Source organism: Chiroxiphia lanceolata, chromosome 4, assembly GCF_009829145.1.
Source record: "Chiroxiphia lanceolata isolate bChiLan1 chromosome 4, bChiLan1.pri, whole genome shotgun sequence".
Taxonomy (NCBI): Eukaryota; Metazoa; Chordata; class Aves; order Passeriformes; family Pipridae; genus Chiroxiphia; species Chiroxiphia lanceolata.
This window is the reverse complement of record NC_045640.1, coordinates 18,475,118-18,494,081: the sequence shown is the minus strand read 5'-3', so window position 1 is coordinate 18,494,081 and position 18,964 is coordinate 18,475,118. Positions and strand designations below refer to the sequence as shown.

The following is an 18,964-nucleotide window of genomic DNA, read 5'->3' as shown; positions in this document are numbered from 1 at the left end:
CGAGGAGGACGGGGCACACGAAGCGCCAAAGGGGCGTTGGGCTGTGCAGAACGCGGGGTCCCGCAGGCACCGGCCCTCACAAGCACGACAGCCCAACGACCCCGTCTCCCCCAGCCCCACGCCGCGCAGGCGCGGGGGCACGGCCGCCGCCACGGCGCTTGCGCGTTGGAGCCGCGGCCCGGCGGGCGCGCTCGGTGCCGCGGGGTCGGGCCCCGGCGGGAGGCGGCGCTGCCGCCGCGCTCGGCCCGCCCGGCCCCACACAAAGGGACGCGGCTCCCGCCCACACCGCATGGCGGCGGTGCCGCCCCCGCGGGGCTAGGCCAGGGCGGGCCCGGCCCCCTCCCTCTCTCCCTCCCCTCTGTCGGCCTCTCCCGCCCGTGGCCGGGAGGAGCGGCGCGGGCCCCAGCGCAGCCCCGCCATGCCGCCCGCGGGCCGTCGCGTTCCGTGCCGCCCACCGCGCTGCCACTGCCGCCGCCGCCGCCGCCCGGCGCGGCTCCTCTTGCCCGCGCTGCTGCTGCTGGCGGCCCTGGGCGGCGGCGAGGCCGCGCTGCCCCCGGGCTGCAAGTACGACGGGCGCCCCAAGAGCGCCGGCAAAGCGGCGGCCGGCGGCCCCGTGGAGGTGAAGGTGGTTTGCAGCAACCTGGAGCTCGCCCAGGTCCTGCCTCCCGAGGCGCTGCCCAACCGCACGGTCACCCTGTGAGTACCGGCCCCGCGTGGGGGTGGGGGCGGCCTCGGGGCGACGTGGACGGGGCGGGGATGCGGGCTGAGGTACAGCGGGGTGAGGTGGGGCGGGACTGGAGGCGCGGGTCACCCCGCTCCGCCGCTGGAGAAAGGCCCTGGAGCGGATGTGCTTTTCATGTTTTCCCTTAGCTTCCCAGGATGGTGATTTTAGGGGGGGTGAAGCGTCCCGTAACTCACCGGAGGGGCGGGACCGTCCCGCAGAGGCGCTAACGCCCCATGGAACAGCATCCCCACACTCCCCCGCATCTCTCAGTAGGCGTGCTGGTTTTGTGTTGAGGCAAACCTCTCTTACCCATTTGAATAATAAGTTTCAAACACGATACGCGACTTACTCCGAAGTAAGAAATGGATTTGCAAGTCGTTTTCCTTAGTGAGATTAACCGGTTACTCTAGCAAAGAAGTTCCTAAAGTGGTTTGTGTTGGAAGGGAGCTTTAACAATCAGATGGTCCAACACCCCTGACAGGGGCAAGGATCATCATCGGCACTGGATCACATTGGTCCTAGAAGTGGAACCCAACCTCAAGTGCCATCAAGTAGTAGACAAAAGAGTCGATGAAAAGAAACTGAATTATGGGGTCTAGCTCAACATATTTATGTGCTTAAGTGGAAAACAGGCTTCAAAGATCTATTAGTAATCCAACATTTCAAAAGTACAGAATGTATGTAGTTCTGTCATGAGAACAACAATCTGTCTGCCCCTTTTGTGATCTTTGACAGCACCAAAACACCAAGGAAGGGCTTCCTTCAGGAAGCCCTACTGAGGTGAGGACCCAGCAGATGCATGGACCTGGACCTATAAGAAAAGGGAAAGCCAAAAAAAAGCTTAAGTAGTAGTCCTCACTTGGCAATCTGCAAGGGTTCAGAGGATATTTGTAAATTACTTGTGAGAAGTGACCATAAATGTTTCTATATCAAGTTTCTAAAGTAGAAAACCAAGTAAAAACTAGAAAGTAATGGCTGTTTGAACAACAAATATATTTTAGTCTTTGTTAGCTTTAAGTGCTTTGTGGCTGATTAAATGTTAAAAATATGGTATTATCCATAAAAACTTTGATAAAGTAGATGTTAGTATTGTTGATATGCTGAAGTTGACTGTGGGGATCATTTAGTTCAAAAAACTGAATTGCTGATTTAAAAAACTTGAAGCTCTGATTGCTGTGAAAGACAAGCAGATATAAAACAGCAACCTTGCTGTGAGTGGATATTTGTTCATAATTACAGTGACAGAAGAATTTGGAAGAATGGTTCATCTTTCATCTTGTTTTCATACTCCTTCAATATCTAGTGTGTATATAGAGCATATCTACATATGCTGATTAGTTGCTTTCGATTAACTGGCCTTTGAAGTTCATAGTAACTTCTGAAACATTTAGTTTTCCATTTTGAACTTTTTAGTAGATATAGCAAGGAACTATAATTTTTTTTCATTGTTATTTGTAGTAAATATCATAACTGTGTTGATATAATGTAATGAACACTGAAATTTTGCTTAAATATAAGACAGGGAATGTTAAATCAATGGTCCTGCTTTTTCAAAGAGAGTGGACACTAACTGTTGTGTTCAGGTTTAGAATCTTTTGAGTTTGTTGACTCCTGAGGCATGACTTTCCATATCTGAGTGTTTTGTTGTGGTTTGGTTGGGTTTTGGTGATTTGTTTGTTTGTTTGTTTTTACTTTTTTTATTATTACCAAATCCATCTTAACCTGGATAGAAACTGTTGGTGATTTATGGGGTTTGTTACCAAGTGCCACTTCACTAACATCATGATTAGTAGTGGCTTGGTTAATCGTTATTTAATCTTTTGCCAAAAATTACTTTTTTCTTCCAAGCTGGTACTTAGAATTGCAGCACTTGATGGATAGTGGAAGGTTGTCTGATTAGAGTCAAACTGCCTTGAGTTATCTTGAATCTTGATTCTTGTGGGATTCTTCTATTAAGATAACTACTAGTTCTATTATATCTTTTTGCGTTAGTCGATCACTTCGGAGATAAATAGCTGAAAATAGATCACCGTGTAGGTCAGCTGCATTTTAATTCAGTTTTCTTTTATGTTGACTCTTTATTTTGCACAAACCAATTTTAAATAGAAGGATCTGTATAGTTTTATATAATTTCTTATTTTTTGAGTGAGCTTGGAATGATGCAAATGAAGTGATTATATGCATTTTAGAAATCGTGATTTAATCCTTATCATCGGTCAGACTCTTAGACTTCCAGCAGATCAACTACTGTGCATTTAGCATTTACAATTTCTTTTTCCCCAGAGACATGTTTTTGAGGACAAAAGTCTCTAAAAAGCGAGGAAATGAGAGAACTACTAGAAATTAGGATAAATGAGTAGCATCTGAGGATGCTGGCCAGCTTCTTTCCTTCTTGCACACCATTGCAGTTAGTGATCAGCAATGATATTGAGAAGTTGGGCAAGGTCACTTAACTTAGGAAATGCCCTGGCCAGTGTTTGCCACAAAACATGTTATTGTACCAGAAATTTGGGCCAATATTATTAGAATACAGTTATTAGAATTACAATTCAGAAAAAATATCCTAACTTGATTTCAATTGATAAGTGACAAAATAAAGGAAACACTGGAAGAGGAGTATTAAAGTACAGAGAGATACTTATGGGAGAGTAAGTAATGTTCATAATTTCTGGCAGTATGGTAAATTGAAATTCCTTTAGAATCCAGGTAGAACTAGCTGTTGCTTTACTGGGCAGAGTAGGTCAAATTCCAAGGTGAATTCAAGTTTAGTTATAGCTAGGGAAGGGACTTTTTTCCTAGCCTTATATAATAACAACTAATGGGGATGCAAATGAAGGGTGTATCTACATGAACACCATAGATGACTTTGACCTTTGTAGTTTAACCAGCCAGATGAGATGCTTTTGGTGTGAAGATACATTCACCCAGTGTTGTTAACTCTGTACTTTGTCTGACACGCTCTGAGTTTCAGTAGATGCTGAAGCCGTTGCCATGATGCACATTTAGGTAAGGAATGTGTTGTACTCTTGAGATAGAAGCTGAGATAAGGTATCCATTGCTGTTGTGTTTCTTGATGGAAACTCAAATGATGATGCCATAACTTGTTGGATATTAAGCATTACTTTGTTCTTTGGAAAAGAATATGTAATTCCACTGAAGACAAGCCTTTGAAGTTGTGATACTTGTTATTCTTTGAGAAGTTTTAGTTACCCATTATGTATATGCTGTTGGACTAGGAGTCTAAATGAACACAGAAAAAACATATATATTTAGTAAAGAATTGTGTTTCTGAATCAGGAGACTTAATGGTCTACAAACAACTTTGCTTAACCACATATCGCTGTAGGAACACAGGAGTATCAGTGTTTGCACTTAAAAAAGTGTTAGGATTTACAAGCCAGAGCACTGACCTGGATTTGTGTTCAGAGCTGTTCAAAGACACACTTAACTGAGTTGCTGTTGGGAAACATCTTAAAATGTTACAGTTTGTGTTCAGCTCCTAAATAAAATCACATAAAACTGCATTCATTAAGCAGCTCAAATGCATACTTACTTGGCTTTCCAAATATCTTTGCAGCTTTTCCATTTGTAACACAAATTCAAAATTTCAAAAAGTTTCAAAGCAAAATGTCACTCTCATTGTAGGAAGCCGCTTGTATCACAATTTGGGACTACATTGTAACTACCCGAGTCACGTGTAATGTGAATGTCTTCTGTGGAAGTTTCATTCTTCTTTTAAAGTACATTTCTGTTACTAACTCAGTGGTACTCTTGACAGCTATTGGCTTTCTTTTTTGGTTTTTAACTTTTGTTTTGTTTTGTTTTTAGAATAGTCAATTTTAGACTGTTTAAGTGGTCAGTACTAATAACTTGGGCAGTGATAACGTTTTTTGAAGGTACAAAGTGCTAATAACTCCCATTAAAGCTGAAAATTTTCTTTGACTAGTGGACATGCAGGCTATGCAAAATGCATTGTACTTGTGAACACATGGCAGTACAGAAGTAGTACTGGAGAATTGTTGTGACCACAATGTAGTAATTCACAGTACATGTTCATGCCTTTTTACTTTTACATCTGACTCTTCAAAGTCATTAGAATGTTTCATTTTCTGGTAGGCTTGTGTTCTAGTAGAACTATTCAGTATATATCTGTCAGAACTTGTATGGCTTACCTTGTTGAGAAGATAACCATATTAAAAATCACATTTGTGCTTTTCTGTATGTACTTTTCCAACGCTGATTCATTGCTGTTATTACAGGATATACATACAGTATTCTCTTATTGTGTACACTTTTGTGTCTATTTGAACATTGCAAGAAAATTCTGAAGTCACAATTTGAACAGTGTTTTCTTCTAAATTGCAATATTTAGTTCCATCTGAATAACTATTCAGCTTTGGAAGACAGCGTGTTATGTTGTTTATATGTATCCACTGGGATACACAGTCAAGTTTGAATAATGTTCTCTTATTTCATGTAGTTGTTGCAATAATGGCTTTAACACACGTGTTGGGTTGTAATTGGTAATAGTCTTCATGCAATAATGATTGTATCAATTCATACTGGTTTTTTTTCCAAAAAACTATTCTATATAAGCATTTTTAAATTGTCTTAGGTGCCTTTTACGATGAGATTATCATACTTTTGATTAAATACATGAGGTAATTAGAAATATGGTTTCTGTACCATAGATACAACAAGCTTGGGGTTCAGATTTTGCATCAGAGCTACGTATTGTTTCCTGCCGAGTTGGAAATAAGGGAGGTGGAGAGAGAGAAATTCTGCAAAATCCTGGAGAGCAAATTTAAATTTTTGTAATGGAAAAAAATTATTTTTTTAAATTCTCTGAGCTACACTATTAATGTAAAATTGCCCAGTACCTTTATTCCTATGAAGCTACCTGTATAAGCAGTGTTCTTTAAGTGTTCATAAACCCTTCAGTGAGTATTTAATGTTCAATGTGTTATGCTGTATCTAGCCTCAGGAAGACAGATTTTATCTTCACAACTAATACTTTTTTCTTTTATTGTTGTCGTTTATTGATCAGTAGTACTCCTGTTTTTGGTTCAATTTGACAGAACTGCAAAATACTAAAACTTTTATTTAATGCCAAAGGTAAAAGAATTCAAACTAGAATTTGTGCTGGAGGGATGAAGAACAAATCACTACTTGTGTCTCATTTCAGAAGTCATGTTTGTAATTTAAAACAACTGTGGAGCTGCAAGTTTAGATTTTTCATAATTTAATGGTTTATATGTGCAGGTTCATGGATTTGTCATTACTGCCTTACTTAGTCTGTATTGTCACCATAGTAGTCTATAATTTAATCTATTCAGTTTAAATGCTTTCTTTGTACTAGTAATTAATCCATGAAGATTAAAAACAGTTGAGCACTCCTTTTCATCAGTGATAATAAATTGTTTAAAATGTAAGAACTTCAGATAAAGTATGTTTTTGTGAGATAAATGATACATTTTAAATATTAATTATAATAAATTACTGAATATCTTTAGTCCTTACACAGTAAATAGGTGAGAATTCTATTTTCACCTTTATATTTCACTGTTTGTGTGTTTAACAGTGAAAACTGCAATGTCTTGTTGCCTTTAGAGTGCTAGAGATCATATCCATTAATTACTGTTTATATGGATTACTGCTTTGTGGCTCCACCTGCTGTAATGCCACAGGGCATGTCCAGTGGTGCTGTACACTACTGTCTTTCAGATCTCCAGGCTGCCTTAGAGTGAGTGGGGTCCAGTGCACTGCAGTGCAGAGGTTCTATGTCCCAAAGGAGCCAAGCTGCTTTGGTGTGTATGATCCAAGCTGGTCAGCCAGCTTTGGCAGGGCTGCAGAGTCGTCACTTCTGGAGTAGGAACTAGGCATTTTTGGCCAAGCTAAGAGCTCTTTGCGGGGAAAAATCCCAAACATAATTAATGCAGATTGTTTAAAGACATTTAAGAAATAGGCAGCTTAATTCCACTATTTCCATCTGAACACAAAGGCTTATTTCTGTCAGATACAAGAACTCGTTTTTGGCTAACCTGTGTTTTTGTAGAGTACATTTTACCTTGAAACTCATGTTTTTAAAAACATTCTGTCAAACATCCCAGGCAACTGATTCTCGAACTTTTGTTTTAGGATAACAACCTCTGGTGTTAAAACGAATTTAAAGCAATTCTCAAAATTGTGTGTCGATGGGCTCATTAAAGTTTCTGTGGGTTGTAGTGAGCTGACCTTACAGCTCTGTGCTGGAGAAAGGAGGTTCCCTTCAACCCTCTCTTCCAGCTTCTGACACAGGGATGAGAAGCAAGGACACAATAGAGGAGATCTCTCCCTCTCAGTGAGTAATGTTACATCTGCATCCAGCTGTCAGTAAAACTGTAGCCTAAACTGGAGCTGTGTTTGTACCTTCACCTCCCAGTCTCTCACTGTGTGGATGTTTGAGGGTTTTTTTCTCCCCTCCCTGGCTCAGTACTAGCCTTTGTCTGGCTCCATGCCTAGTCAGTTCAGAGAGTTAAACTATCCAAAAACTGTTTACTTCTGTAGGATTAGGATATAAATTTTTGTAAATGTATCTTTGTGTGCCAGCATCTGACAGGAAGTGCTTGTTAATGTGTCTAGACAAAGCGCTTTCTAGAGAGCTGGTACACCTGATAGGAGGTGTAAATTCATGGGAGACTGGGTGTGACAGTGTATGCTATAATTAATACTTCTATGATATGACACATTGAATTTATTTGCCATAACAGCTAAAGTTAGGAGTGTTTGGCTAGGCAGCCATGTGCAGTATTTCTTGTGAAGTGAGTTACGCTCCTGGCATGTATGTGTGGAGGTTTTCTGGGTTGGGCAAACATGCACTGAAGTGCAAGTCAGTGGGAATCCTGAAAAATATACAGGTGGTGGCTAAGTGGGAAATGCAGGAGGGAGCAGAAGGTAATAAGGCAGAATGGTTACTGCAGAAAAAGTTGATCATCATCTCTTAAAATAATGCAGATGCTACAGATAAAAGCAGGGGAGAGAGAACTTGGAGGAAGCTTCCTAAAATGCAATGGTCACAAGGGTTAGATTACCTGTGCTTTTTGTTAGCTTTTAGAAACGGCAACTCAGAGTTAGTGTTGGAAGAAATTGGATGTTGCTGTGTCCTCTGAATTTTTTCTTAGGTAGGCTTTTGAATGTGGGATAAGTATGAGAAAGAGGGGTTTGGTTGGTAAGGTTGTAATTTCACAATAATTTATTTTGAAAGTAATTTAATTTTCAGCAACATTGCTACTTATTCTTGCATTCTATTTTGCCCCTCAGTTCTGTGCTTTTTCTAAGATGATTATTATTTGGTACTTTTACATAGAAAAACTTGCTGAATTGTTCCAGTGATTGACACTGTATTTCACTAGAAATAAATTTCTCTCCTTAAGAACAGTTTGTTTTTAATGAAAAGCAATAAATAAAGCATATGGCCACTGAACATCAAGAAAAAACTTCTCTAATGGCAGTGCATAGTGATCATTGATGCTAGAGTAATGTAGGGATTGTGTAGGAAAACCAAAGGTTCCTCATTAGATTATATAAAGTTAGCACATTACCAGTTAAAAATTGAGCAATATAAATAGGGCTTTAATTCTGTAATTTCATTACTTGTGAGTGGTTTAGTTTACAATTTTAATATTGTTTAATATGCATTATAATGAAATAGCATAGGAAATCTTTTATCTCTTCCAAACTTCTGCTTTGGAAAGATTTCATTGCTAAGCTTCCTCAATTATAATGCTTTTGTTGAATTGGAAAGTACTGTCCCCTTTCGTTAGGGGCTTTGGAAAGATTCATAGTTCTTTCACTATGTAAAGCTTGGTGAAGTGTTTTCATTTCAGAGTTACTTTTGAGCAAGTACTGTTCATGTTCAGTTCAATTCACTACTACGTTGCTTTTTGACACCTGTAACTCACTAGAAGGCAAAATACTAACTGTTGAAAAATATTGGGTCTATATCTGTTAAATCAGCTTCTACAAGATAAACTTTGAAAAATGTATTTCTTTTTGCATGTTCACAACTTTCAGCAGGAAGCATTTTTCTTCATTGCACAGATGGTTATTTTAGTCTGACTTGTGCTGGTGGCCGCTTTCCCAGTCCTTAGAGTATACAGTCATTGTGAAATGATCTGATTTATTTTCTATTTCCTGGCTCTCTATTTGAATCTCTTAAAATGTGTTCTGGAAGCTACTTCAGCATTCAGCTAAAAGTTACAGTCTCCCAGTCTTCATACAGGCATCTTGACTTGGCTATTTTGACTACAGGTTAGGAGTGTTAATGGATATATGTGTTTTAATAATATCCACTGAAAGGATTCATATGTGAAGTTTGGAGATGCATTCTGAATTCCTGCCTCGTTGACTGCTGTCTTAGTGATGGTTGTTTTATAGCTGACTAGCCAAAATCATTTCACAGGACAAAACTTTTTCCACTTAGTGCTTACTTTCTTATTTTAATGGTAAAAACAGATCCAACTGTGGGGTTTTTTTCCTTCTATATAAAGAAGTTAGTACATCAACTTTAGTATCTATTGCTAAAATTCTTTGTAGTACAAAGGACAGACTTTGGGTTCGACTGCATTTATGTTTTGCAGGCTACCAACTGTGCATCTACTGCTAAAGGTCTCACCAATAAGTTAAGAGTCGGAGTTGTTTCTTTGCAGAGGTTTGCCAAAGTCTTCTGCTACTTTACGGAGCAAAATGGGAAAAGGGCTTTCTGATCCAAACTATATTCAACAAAGAAACATTTCAGCAATGTTTCTGGAATAGGTGAAAAGCTGGGGGGAGTTTGGGGGTGTTTTTTGAGGGGGGTGTTATATTTTTTTTCTTGAGGTGCATTATTTCAGATCACCTCTGTCTCTACAACTCTCCTGCTCAATCAAAGGAAGAGGGAGATGTGTTGTGTGAGGTGATTTGAGATGTCCATGATTCTTTCTAGTACCTACTTTTCAGCTGCTTGTTCTTCCAAGTTTTTTGTGTTAATTCCCATGGCTGTGTTTTTAAACACAGGGACTAACATTGCCTGTGTTAATTCCAAATTTTAGTTTTCTGATATGTAAGGGTTGGACAAGCAAAATGCTTGTGTTCTAAGCAGGTATTGTTGATCATTTCAAAGAAAAGAAAAATCTGATATGGAGCAACAGTGCCATTGGGCTGTGGAAACACCTTCATGAAATCTTCAGATACATCATTTATATTGCAAAGTCATTTGTTAAAGAAGAGTTGTACAAGATAGGAATGAGTGGAGCTCTCATCTCAGTGGTAGCTCTCTACTGTTTTCTTTTTAAACTTCCTAAAGATGGAAAAGTTAGCATATTTTCAGAATTACTTGCCTCATAGGAAAAATTATAGTCTTAAACTAGTAACTTAAAATTATTATTGATCACAAATAATATCCTGTGTCTAAGTAGTACATAATAGTCCATCATTTCACTGTACATTAATGCACAGAGACTGTGAAAGTGACTATAAAACATCTACTTTGAGGTGAATGCTTTATCGTATTTTGTCTTCTTATGCCACATCTCTTAATGCTTCAAATAATGTATAGACTAAATATATTAATAGCAAGTTCTAAACTGCATTTTTTTTTAAGATTATACTTACAACATTTTTAAGTGTGATGAAGTGTTTTTGGTTATATGGTGTGTTGTAAAATCCATCATTTATTGTACTAAACCTTTATGGCTGAGCAACTAACAGCCTCTGCAGAGAAAATACTAAATCAGCCTGACTGTAATTTGTACATCATACTCAAGAGAGAAATTTACCTTGTGCAGATATTCAAAGGCTTCTACTTTAGGCCTATTATTTTATAGGCAGTGTCAGAAAACTAATTTTTTTTTTTTACAGAACTGTAATTTTTATTTAGTTTAAATTAAGTTCAGTCAGTTATATCTATTTTTGAAGTGGTTCTGGCTGCATTTTGAATAACTTCTTTTTCTGTCAAAAGTCCAGATAAATTAATAAATCTTAAGATGAAGTAAATTATAACTAAGATACAAGTTACTTCAGTGCTACCAAGGCTTATAATTTGGTTGCTTGCATTGATTTAGATGTTTTGTGAACCTCATGGTTTGTTTTTTTAATTTCTCCATAAGTCTGAAATTGGTCTGTCTTTTCTTGCTGCTGATGTTATGCCTTATGTTCACTTTTCATTAACTATTAATGATTTTTTATAAGCTCCTTCATTTATTTCTTTATATATTATTACTATTTTTCTTCCTGCATACATTTCTGAAACCAGGAAGGATGTTGAAATAAAGGTGTACTTTATTGGGTTTACTGAATTAATCCTCTACCTACTATTTTTACAGATAATACTTACTATTTAGGTTGCAATATTTTTGTCTTTGAGTAGAAGTGAGAGTAGTTTCAATCTGATTTTAATGTTTCAGCTAAATTTTACTAGCTTTGCAGGCATTCCCATTAGTAGATGATAATTATTATTACCACCACACTTGCAGTCTTGCAAATGTGTCTCATGGTTTTCTGTTACATGTTGTGCCTTCCTTGATGGAAAGATTCCTTGAAATACATATACGTTTTTTAAGAGTACTCGGGCTTCCTTGGTTTGTATGTGTGTTTAAAAAAAAACAACAACACTGTTTCGTTTGTTCAGTTGTCTAAGTTATCACAGCTGCAACCAAGGGGCAATTTTCTTATTTTCTTCCTGTAAGATAGCTTAATGTAGTTGACTACAGAACTATATTTTCACAAGAGCAATTGCTCCTACTTGACACTCTAGTGCATGTCACAGGCATTATTGGCACATAAAATAGCAAATTCTCAGTATACTCTTAAGTATTTCTTTCCCCTCATAGTTTTCACCATTCCAGTGATCAGTCTTCACCTGGGATCGTGTAGCATACATACTATGTTGATCACACTTTGCAGTTGACATATAAATTTATATCTTGGAAGATTTCTTGGGTAAATGTAGTTTAACGTCTGTTGCTTGTGGAGCAGTGGGCACCAGAGATGACTGGAATGGGATCTCCTCCTTTTGACATCAGAACTTGTTACCTTTGTTAATAATTTAAGATTGGCTTCAAATTCCCTCCATTGGACTGGAAATGGAAAGATTTTCAAGTGGTTTGCTCAGCTGTCATGACTCTGTATGTGAGAGAGAGTGACTCAAAGCCAGAGCTCTTAGAAATAAACGTGCCTGCAGATTGTTTGTCTAAACCACAGAGGCTTGAGACAATCTTTGAGAAACCTGAAGAAGAAAACTGCTTAGAGTAATATATAGTTGTGTCAAAATGATGCTGTTTTCTTGAATTGTTATTTCTGTATTTTAGTTTTTCTTATTCATAATGTGTTTTGAAGTATTAATCCTTGTCATTAGATGATGGTAAATTATATGTATTGGAGGAAAGAGAGGTGTGGGGGTGTGGGGGTGTGTTTGGTTTATGGCTATTGTAAAGGATGTTTGAAAGATGTTGTAGACCAGAAAGAAATCTCAGTGTCAGTTTTAGGTGCAGAAATAGTTATCCAGCCTGAAGATGTAATTGGTGTAAGTGAAGAAGTGCAGGGACATGTTGCATTTGCTGGATGCACTTGATAGAGGACCTGTCTGAAATTGAAGTGACTGTAGCAGAAGCTGTGGCACAGTCTGACAGAGTAAATAAATTTCCAGGACAAGATGGTGCAACTGGAGAGCTTTTAGAAGAACTCAGGGATGAAAAAGTCATATGATGAATGTCTGAAGTTTTTCTTAGAATGAACTTGATTTTTGAGGACTGGAGGGATGACAAATGCTCACTCTTGTAAGTGCATCATCACCTACATGGTTCCAAGTCTGATGTTTGTGCTGAACAAATCAGTAGAATCTATAATAAATATATTGGCTGCCTGGATAAAGATACAGGTACCATGTAAAATTTACATCATCTCTAATGGGAAGCTCTTCCCCACAAATCTTTGGGGTTCTTCAGAATCAGCAAAATATTTACAGGAATGATCCAGTATAATGAGACATAGATGCTTTTCTAAAAGGGGTGTCTCAGTCTCTTGCCAAAGGCATTTGATGAAAATACTCTGTCAGTCTTAAATGGAGGATCATTGTATCAGTAGTTAGCTTGCTAAAGGATATAAGAGAGTGTGGAAGTAAATGGTTCTCCTTCTCAGTGAAGGGGAGTCACTGAGACCTGTAATGCGCAACTTATTTCTTAATGACCTGTAAAACTGTGAGTAAGGGGTTGATATAGTTGGGTGAGTTGATTGATGTAATAAGGATGAGGGTAAAACAAAGAATTTTGGAAGAAGTTTATGAAACTAATTGGGCAATAAAATGGCAGCAGCAGCACATTGTAGAAAAAAATGAAAAATGTATCGGGGTGAAAACAATTCTGTCTTAATATATAGGATGATTGGCACTGAGCTGACCAGGAATCTTAGATTCTTGGCACAAGTGATAAAGGCAGATCAGGGAAATTGTAGGAAACAGGCATCATTATTCCACTATGTAGATTTGTGACTTGCCTGTGTGTTGAATACTATTTCAGTTCTGGTGGTCTTACCTCACAATTTTGAGTGTAATAAAGCTGGAAAGAGCTCAGAAACGCTTAAGGTGGCCACAAATGACTTTTGTGTGAAGAATAATTAAGTAAAGCATGGGGTTTGCATCTGTAAAGAGACATTTAGTTTTCTACATAATAATGCTAAAGAGAAAGGGAGGGATTGATTACACGTGGTAGAGAGGGTAGGTAGGGATTGATTACCATGTGTTTCACTGTAAGAAGTGCGGAACATCAAATAAAGCTGTCAGAAGGCATTTTCAAAATGAGTGAGATGAGGCATTCTTTATGGAATGGAGTATTGTACTGCAAAGGAGTACATTGTACTGTAAAAGAGTGTTGCAGATACCAACAGAGAACTACGTAGCTCTATAGAAAGGAGGTCCTTCTAAGTAAGGAAACATCCAGCTATGCAAAGGATTTCCTAACTTGAGAATAATTTGCATCTGCTGACTGGCTGTGATTAGAGGATAGTGTACTTGGCTAGATGGGCCTGATCCAGTTATTTCAATGAAAGAGGGAATTCACAGTTATGTGGTCCTTAGAGAGAAGAAAGGATAGCTAGGAATGCTTGCTGAGCTTATTTGCAGATGTTTTAAAAAGATTACATTGAGGAGTAGGATGAAAGTGTGCAGGATGGCTGGGAAAGGTGGCACAGCCTGGGAGAAGTGAGTGTGTGTGTGTGGCTAAAAGTGGTAGCAGAGGAAATTGGAAACAGGCATGTGTTGCCTGGTTCGGAAAACCAAAATGGGTACAGAAGAGAAGAATGTTGAATGTACAGATTTGTTCTTTAATACTTAATTTTCTACTACACCAATTGGGTTTTTTCATTAGAATAATCCTAGACTGGTATATTTATTTCAGATATTAAATATGTAAGCTTGCATGGTACGTAGGACATATAACATAGAAAATCCTCTTTTTCTCATTGGTAATGTTTAAGCAGTGCTGTTGTATACACCTCAAGACAATGAGCTAGGCATTGTAGTTTGATATACAGGCTGCTAAACAAAAATATTTACACCAGAAGTGTAAGCTGCAGCAAATAATTTTGTTACCATACTTATAATATATTGTTCTTGTCTCGTTTTGTTTACAGAATTTTGAGTAACAATAAAATAACAGAGTTGAAGAATGGCTCCTTCTCTGGATTACACCTTCTTGAAAGATTGTAAGTACTTCTTAAAAAGCTATTTTCACTTTAAAAATTAAGTGATATACTGTTTAGGTTTCATTAATAATTCTGAGAACAAAATGTCTTAAGAGACATCAAGATAAAGAACATATATTTTTTTGTGATTGAAGAGTTAACATTGTTAAGCGTTCTCTTTATGAATGGCATGTAACAGCAAAAAGGGATTATCTCACCTGCAGGTGAGAGGGCAGCTTCAGTGGGAAGTTCACTGGAATGCTATGACAAATGGGTTTGCTTTGGTGGTGGTGGTTTTGTAATACACAAGCTTATGTTATTAAAAAAATTACTTCTTTAATTTCTTTTCTTATGAAGTGTCAAACCCTTTGTTGAACAGTTGCAAAGTATATTTGTAGAGGAAGCAGATGTATTAGAGCCTCTAAAAGAGGCTAGATTTATGTTGTTTGTTGTTGACATATATTTTAAAAGTTTTACTGCTTACTTCACAACTTTGGTATATACTGAATGTACAGGGGGCAGGAGTGAGTCTGATGGGAGTAGCTTCTTGGATATCTTTTGCTTCCTGTTTTCACTTTCCCTTTCAGATGATATATTGCCTATGGGATAAGAAGCAGCATTGTAGCTTCTGTTACAGTCAGCTTTTTTCCAGCTGGTAGGAGGTCAGGATAGGCAGGTTGATCTACCTGGGAGCAGGCATAAACTTTAGAGATAAGGGTTTTTCTAGGCCATTTGACTGGGAAAGTAGCCAGTTTCATAATCATCTCGCAGCATCTAGGAAGAGTTCCAAACGACTTTTGACTTCAGGGGATTAAAAGTATTTTATTCTTCCTCTAAAACTTCAGGGCTCCAATCCCAATCACCTGGCCTAAATAAATTCAAACACTTCCACCACTTCCTCTCCCACGTACCAGAAGAAAGATTTGTCTTTGCACTGGCAGATGAGCTTTATTGGAGAAGTAAGCTGTTGTGCCAAAGAAGCCAGGCTATCGCAGTGATGGCATTTGCTTAGGTAATAAAGGCATCTGCTGACAGTTGTTATTTGTTGAAACTCATTACAATTTTCAGACAGGAAATACTTGAAACTCTAGTTAGATTGAGATGATAATTTACATTTTCTCCATGAGTCCAAATCCTAATTTTCTTTAAAATCATAGGAATGTGGCTTTCTTCCATTTAACTCCTGTAATTTGTAAGGTTTTTTTAATATATTTTGTAAGGGGGTTTTTTTTAGGTTATTTTATTATCTTCTTTCATGAAAAGGCAAAGACATCAGGAAGGCATCATTTTTGGAGCATTTAAAGTGAGCTGGGATAGCAGTATTTTAGAAGGTATGATGGTCTCATTTGAATGAGAACTCTTTATATGCACTGTTGTAGGAGTTAGTGCATCAACAAAGAATTAATAATGGCCAGGTGTCTTCATCATAAACGGAGGGAGAAATTGTGTGATACACTAGTTATTAATGATTATTTTTTTTGTATGTGTAAGACTTATTTAAAAGCAATAGATATTTAACCATAGTAAAAGTAAACTTTTCTGCCTTAAGTACTCTTGGACAGAAACTACTATTTTACCTAAAATAATTTTTAAAACTGAGATGGATAATCAAGAGTAAAAGAAAAATTAGTTGAAAACCACAGAAATTATTTTAAACATTCATGTTATGTTGAACATAACTCAGTTTCAAATGGTTTTCCTTAATTTTCATTGTGATAACTAACAAGCCTTGAAAATTGCACTTTTTTTGACAGTTTCTTGCTTATTTTTATTTTTTCTTGTTACTCATAGTTCCCATTGTTTCCTTATGAGTGTTTTCTTTCTTTGTAGATAAGTTCTTTTCTCCATGTTTAATTTATGAGATGAAATGGAGATAACAGAAATAAATTCAGTCAGCATTTAAATAGTTAATTCAGACAGTATCATTGTCATTTCTGTTTACTAGGGGAGCAATTTTGTATGCATTTCATGCTTGTTTGTTCCTTTCTTGTGATGTTGTACTTGACAGAAAAAATATTTGCCATTTCTCTTTAGTGGTTTTCAGGTAGACTTTAGATGTATTGATATATTTAACTAAGGCCTCTGAAAAAGTAAATTAAATGAATGTCAGGAACATGTATCTGCATAATAATTGACTGAATTTTAATCAATAATCACAACTTCATAATTCATCTGTTAATGTACTAAACTTGTTTTCTCCTGTTTAGTTCTTGGACATTTTAATGAAAATATGCATTTTTTTAAATGGTTTCTGTTATTTTATCAATTTTTCAGGTAAACTTGGGTATATAGTATCTACAACTGGCAAGTTCTTGCACTTTAGGTTATCGTTTTACTCAAATGTGATATCTCTTGACTTTATCCCTGTCTGACAGTTCTTCACTGTTACTATTGAAAGGGAGAGATTGTTTTATTTGTTGCTTGTATGCACCAAAACTGTGAGGAAGTACACTAAAAATGGTGGCCCCCAAGTAGCAGTTTCAAATCTATTTGTTAATAATTTTGTTTATATATGTTAACTTATGAAAGTGTGAATTTGTTAATCCATTATTTTGTGAAGAGGTGGATAAGCTTACCAAAATAAGAGTTTTATTTTACTGGAGGGTAAAAATGTGCTGGTTTAAAGGTAAACCGGCAGGGGAAATGAACTCAACTCAAAAGAGAGATTACGAGTCAGAATAACAATTTAATAAAATAATACAATAAGTACAATTATACAGACAAACAATTGGTTTTAACCCACAAAACCCAAATGTATGACTCAGCACCTTGGGGCATGAACAGAGTGGTGTTCCTTGGGCCCCCTGAGTCCAAAGTAAAAGGAGAGGGGAAAACCTGTTGGTGAGAGTGCTGTTGCAATCTGGTCAGGAGTGGTGGTTGCAGTCTAGTTGAGGGTGATGATCTGCAGTCTTCCTACGGATCCCACAAGTGGTTAAAAAAGTTCCAAGACTCCAAGATTATATATTCTCCAGTTCAGACAGGAATGACCAGTACTTCCCTCAGGGTGGGGAGTTCCACAATGGGTGTGAGGACAGGGGGCACCCTCCTATCTCCCAGGCCTCTTAACAGCTAGTTTATAGCCTGAGGAGTCAGGCTTCTCTGGGCAGAGGGTTAAATAGTCTATTGATAACAGTTTTGGGAAATGGCATGGAAGGCTATAGAATACACAGTTTTGGGTTACACCCATACAGTGATGAACTGGTCCCAGCTGTTCTAACTAGGACAGAAATGTTCGTTAATTATAATAGGAAATGACTATGCTCTGTCTATATCTACTTTTGCAGGAAAGAAAGCATGCAAATAATAGTAATCAGGTCAAAGACTTTAACTGTGTTAAGTGGTAATAAAAGTGTCTTTACAAAAATATGCTAAATATTTGATGTCCAGTGACATTGTTATGCTGTATTTTGATATTAGTTCAAAATTCAACAAAGGCAGATGCAGGGTTCTGCACCCATTCATGAGTACAGGCTGGGGGCCAACCTGCTGTAAAGCAACTCTGCAGAGAAGGACCTGGGGATCCTGCTGGACAACAAGGTGTTTATGAGCCAGCAGTGTGTCCTTGTCACCAAGAAGGCCAATGGTATCCTGGGGTGCATTAGGAAAAGCATTGCCAGCAGGTTGAGAGAGGTGGTCCTGCCCCCCTGCTCAGCCCCAGTGAGGTGCACCTGGAGTGCTGTTTCCAGTTCTGAGCTCCTCAGTACAACAAAGACATGGAGCTTCTGGAGAAGGTTCACGTGATTAAAAGACTGGAGCATCTTTGGTACAAGGAAAGGCTGAGGAAGCTGGGCCTGTTCAGTCTCATGAAGAAACAACTGAGAGGGAACCTCATCAACGTCTATCAATATCTGAAGGAAGGGTGCCAAGAGGATGGAGCCAGTCTCTTCTTGGTGGTGCCAAGCAATGGGACAAGAGGCAATGGGCGGAAACTGATGCACAGGAAGTTCCACCTGAATATGAAAAGGGATTTCTTTACTGTGCAGGTGACCATGCACTGGAACAGACTGCCCAGAGTCTCTCTCACTGGGGATATTCAAGAACCATTTGAATGCAATCCTGGGCAATGTGCTCTGGGATGACCCTGCAGGGAGGTTGGACCAGATGACCCACTGCGGTACCTTCCAACGTTACCCATTCTGTGGTTCTGTGAAACAAAAAAATTGAGTCGTGAACCTCTGTTGTATTTGGCTGCCTATATACACACCTATAGAGGTGTGGGAAGGATTGGCTGATTTTTGTGTAATGTAAAATCTATTTCTGCAACTTCTTACTTTGTCTTCTTGCCTCACTTCCCTTTTTGAAAAGGCATTCCGTTATAGGAAGAGTCCATGGTAGCTCATACATTTCCTGTTTGACATTGATTTTCAAATTGTGTTAAGGAAGAAAAGATAATATATCCAATGGTAGTTGAGAAAGCTAAATAATGTATACATGTTGGTATGTGTATATATGCATAGTTTGTTTGTGCCTGCAGGATGCTTTATTAATAATTAAAGACAGTATTCATTGTGCTGAGACAGAAAGCAGTAAATTTTTAAGTATGTATAC

General features: G+C 38.2%; 1 protein-coding gene across 1 annotated transcript in view; it reads left to right on the top strand.

Annotated features, from left to right (window-relative positions):
* Nucleotides 1–418: 418 nt before the first annotated feature.
* ADGRA3 (adhesion G protein-coupled receptor A3) overlaps nucleotides 419–18,964 on the top strand; it is a 55,831-nt gene continuing 37,285 nt past the window's right edge. Inside the window, exons 1-2 of the mRNA XM_032686387.1 lie at nucleotides 419–696; nucleotides 14,366–14,437. Coding sequence (XP_032542278.1) covers nucleotides 419–696; nucleotides 14,366–14,437 — 350 coding nt within the window. The remainder of the gene's footprint in view (nucleotides 697–14,365; nucleotides 14,438–18,964) is intronic.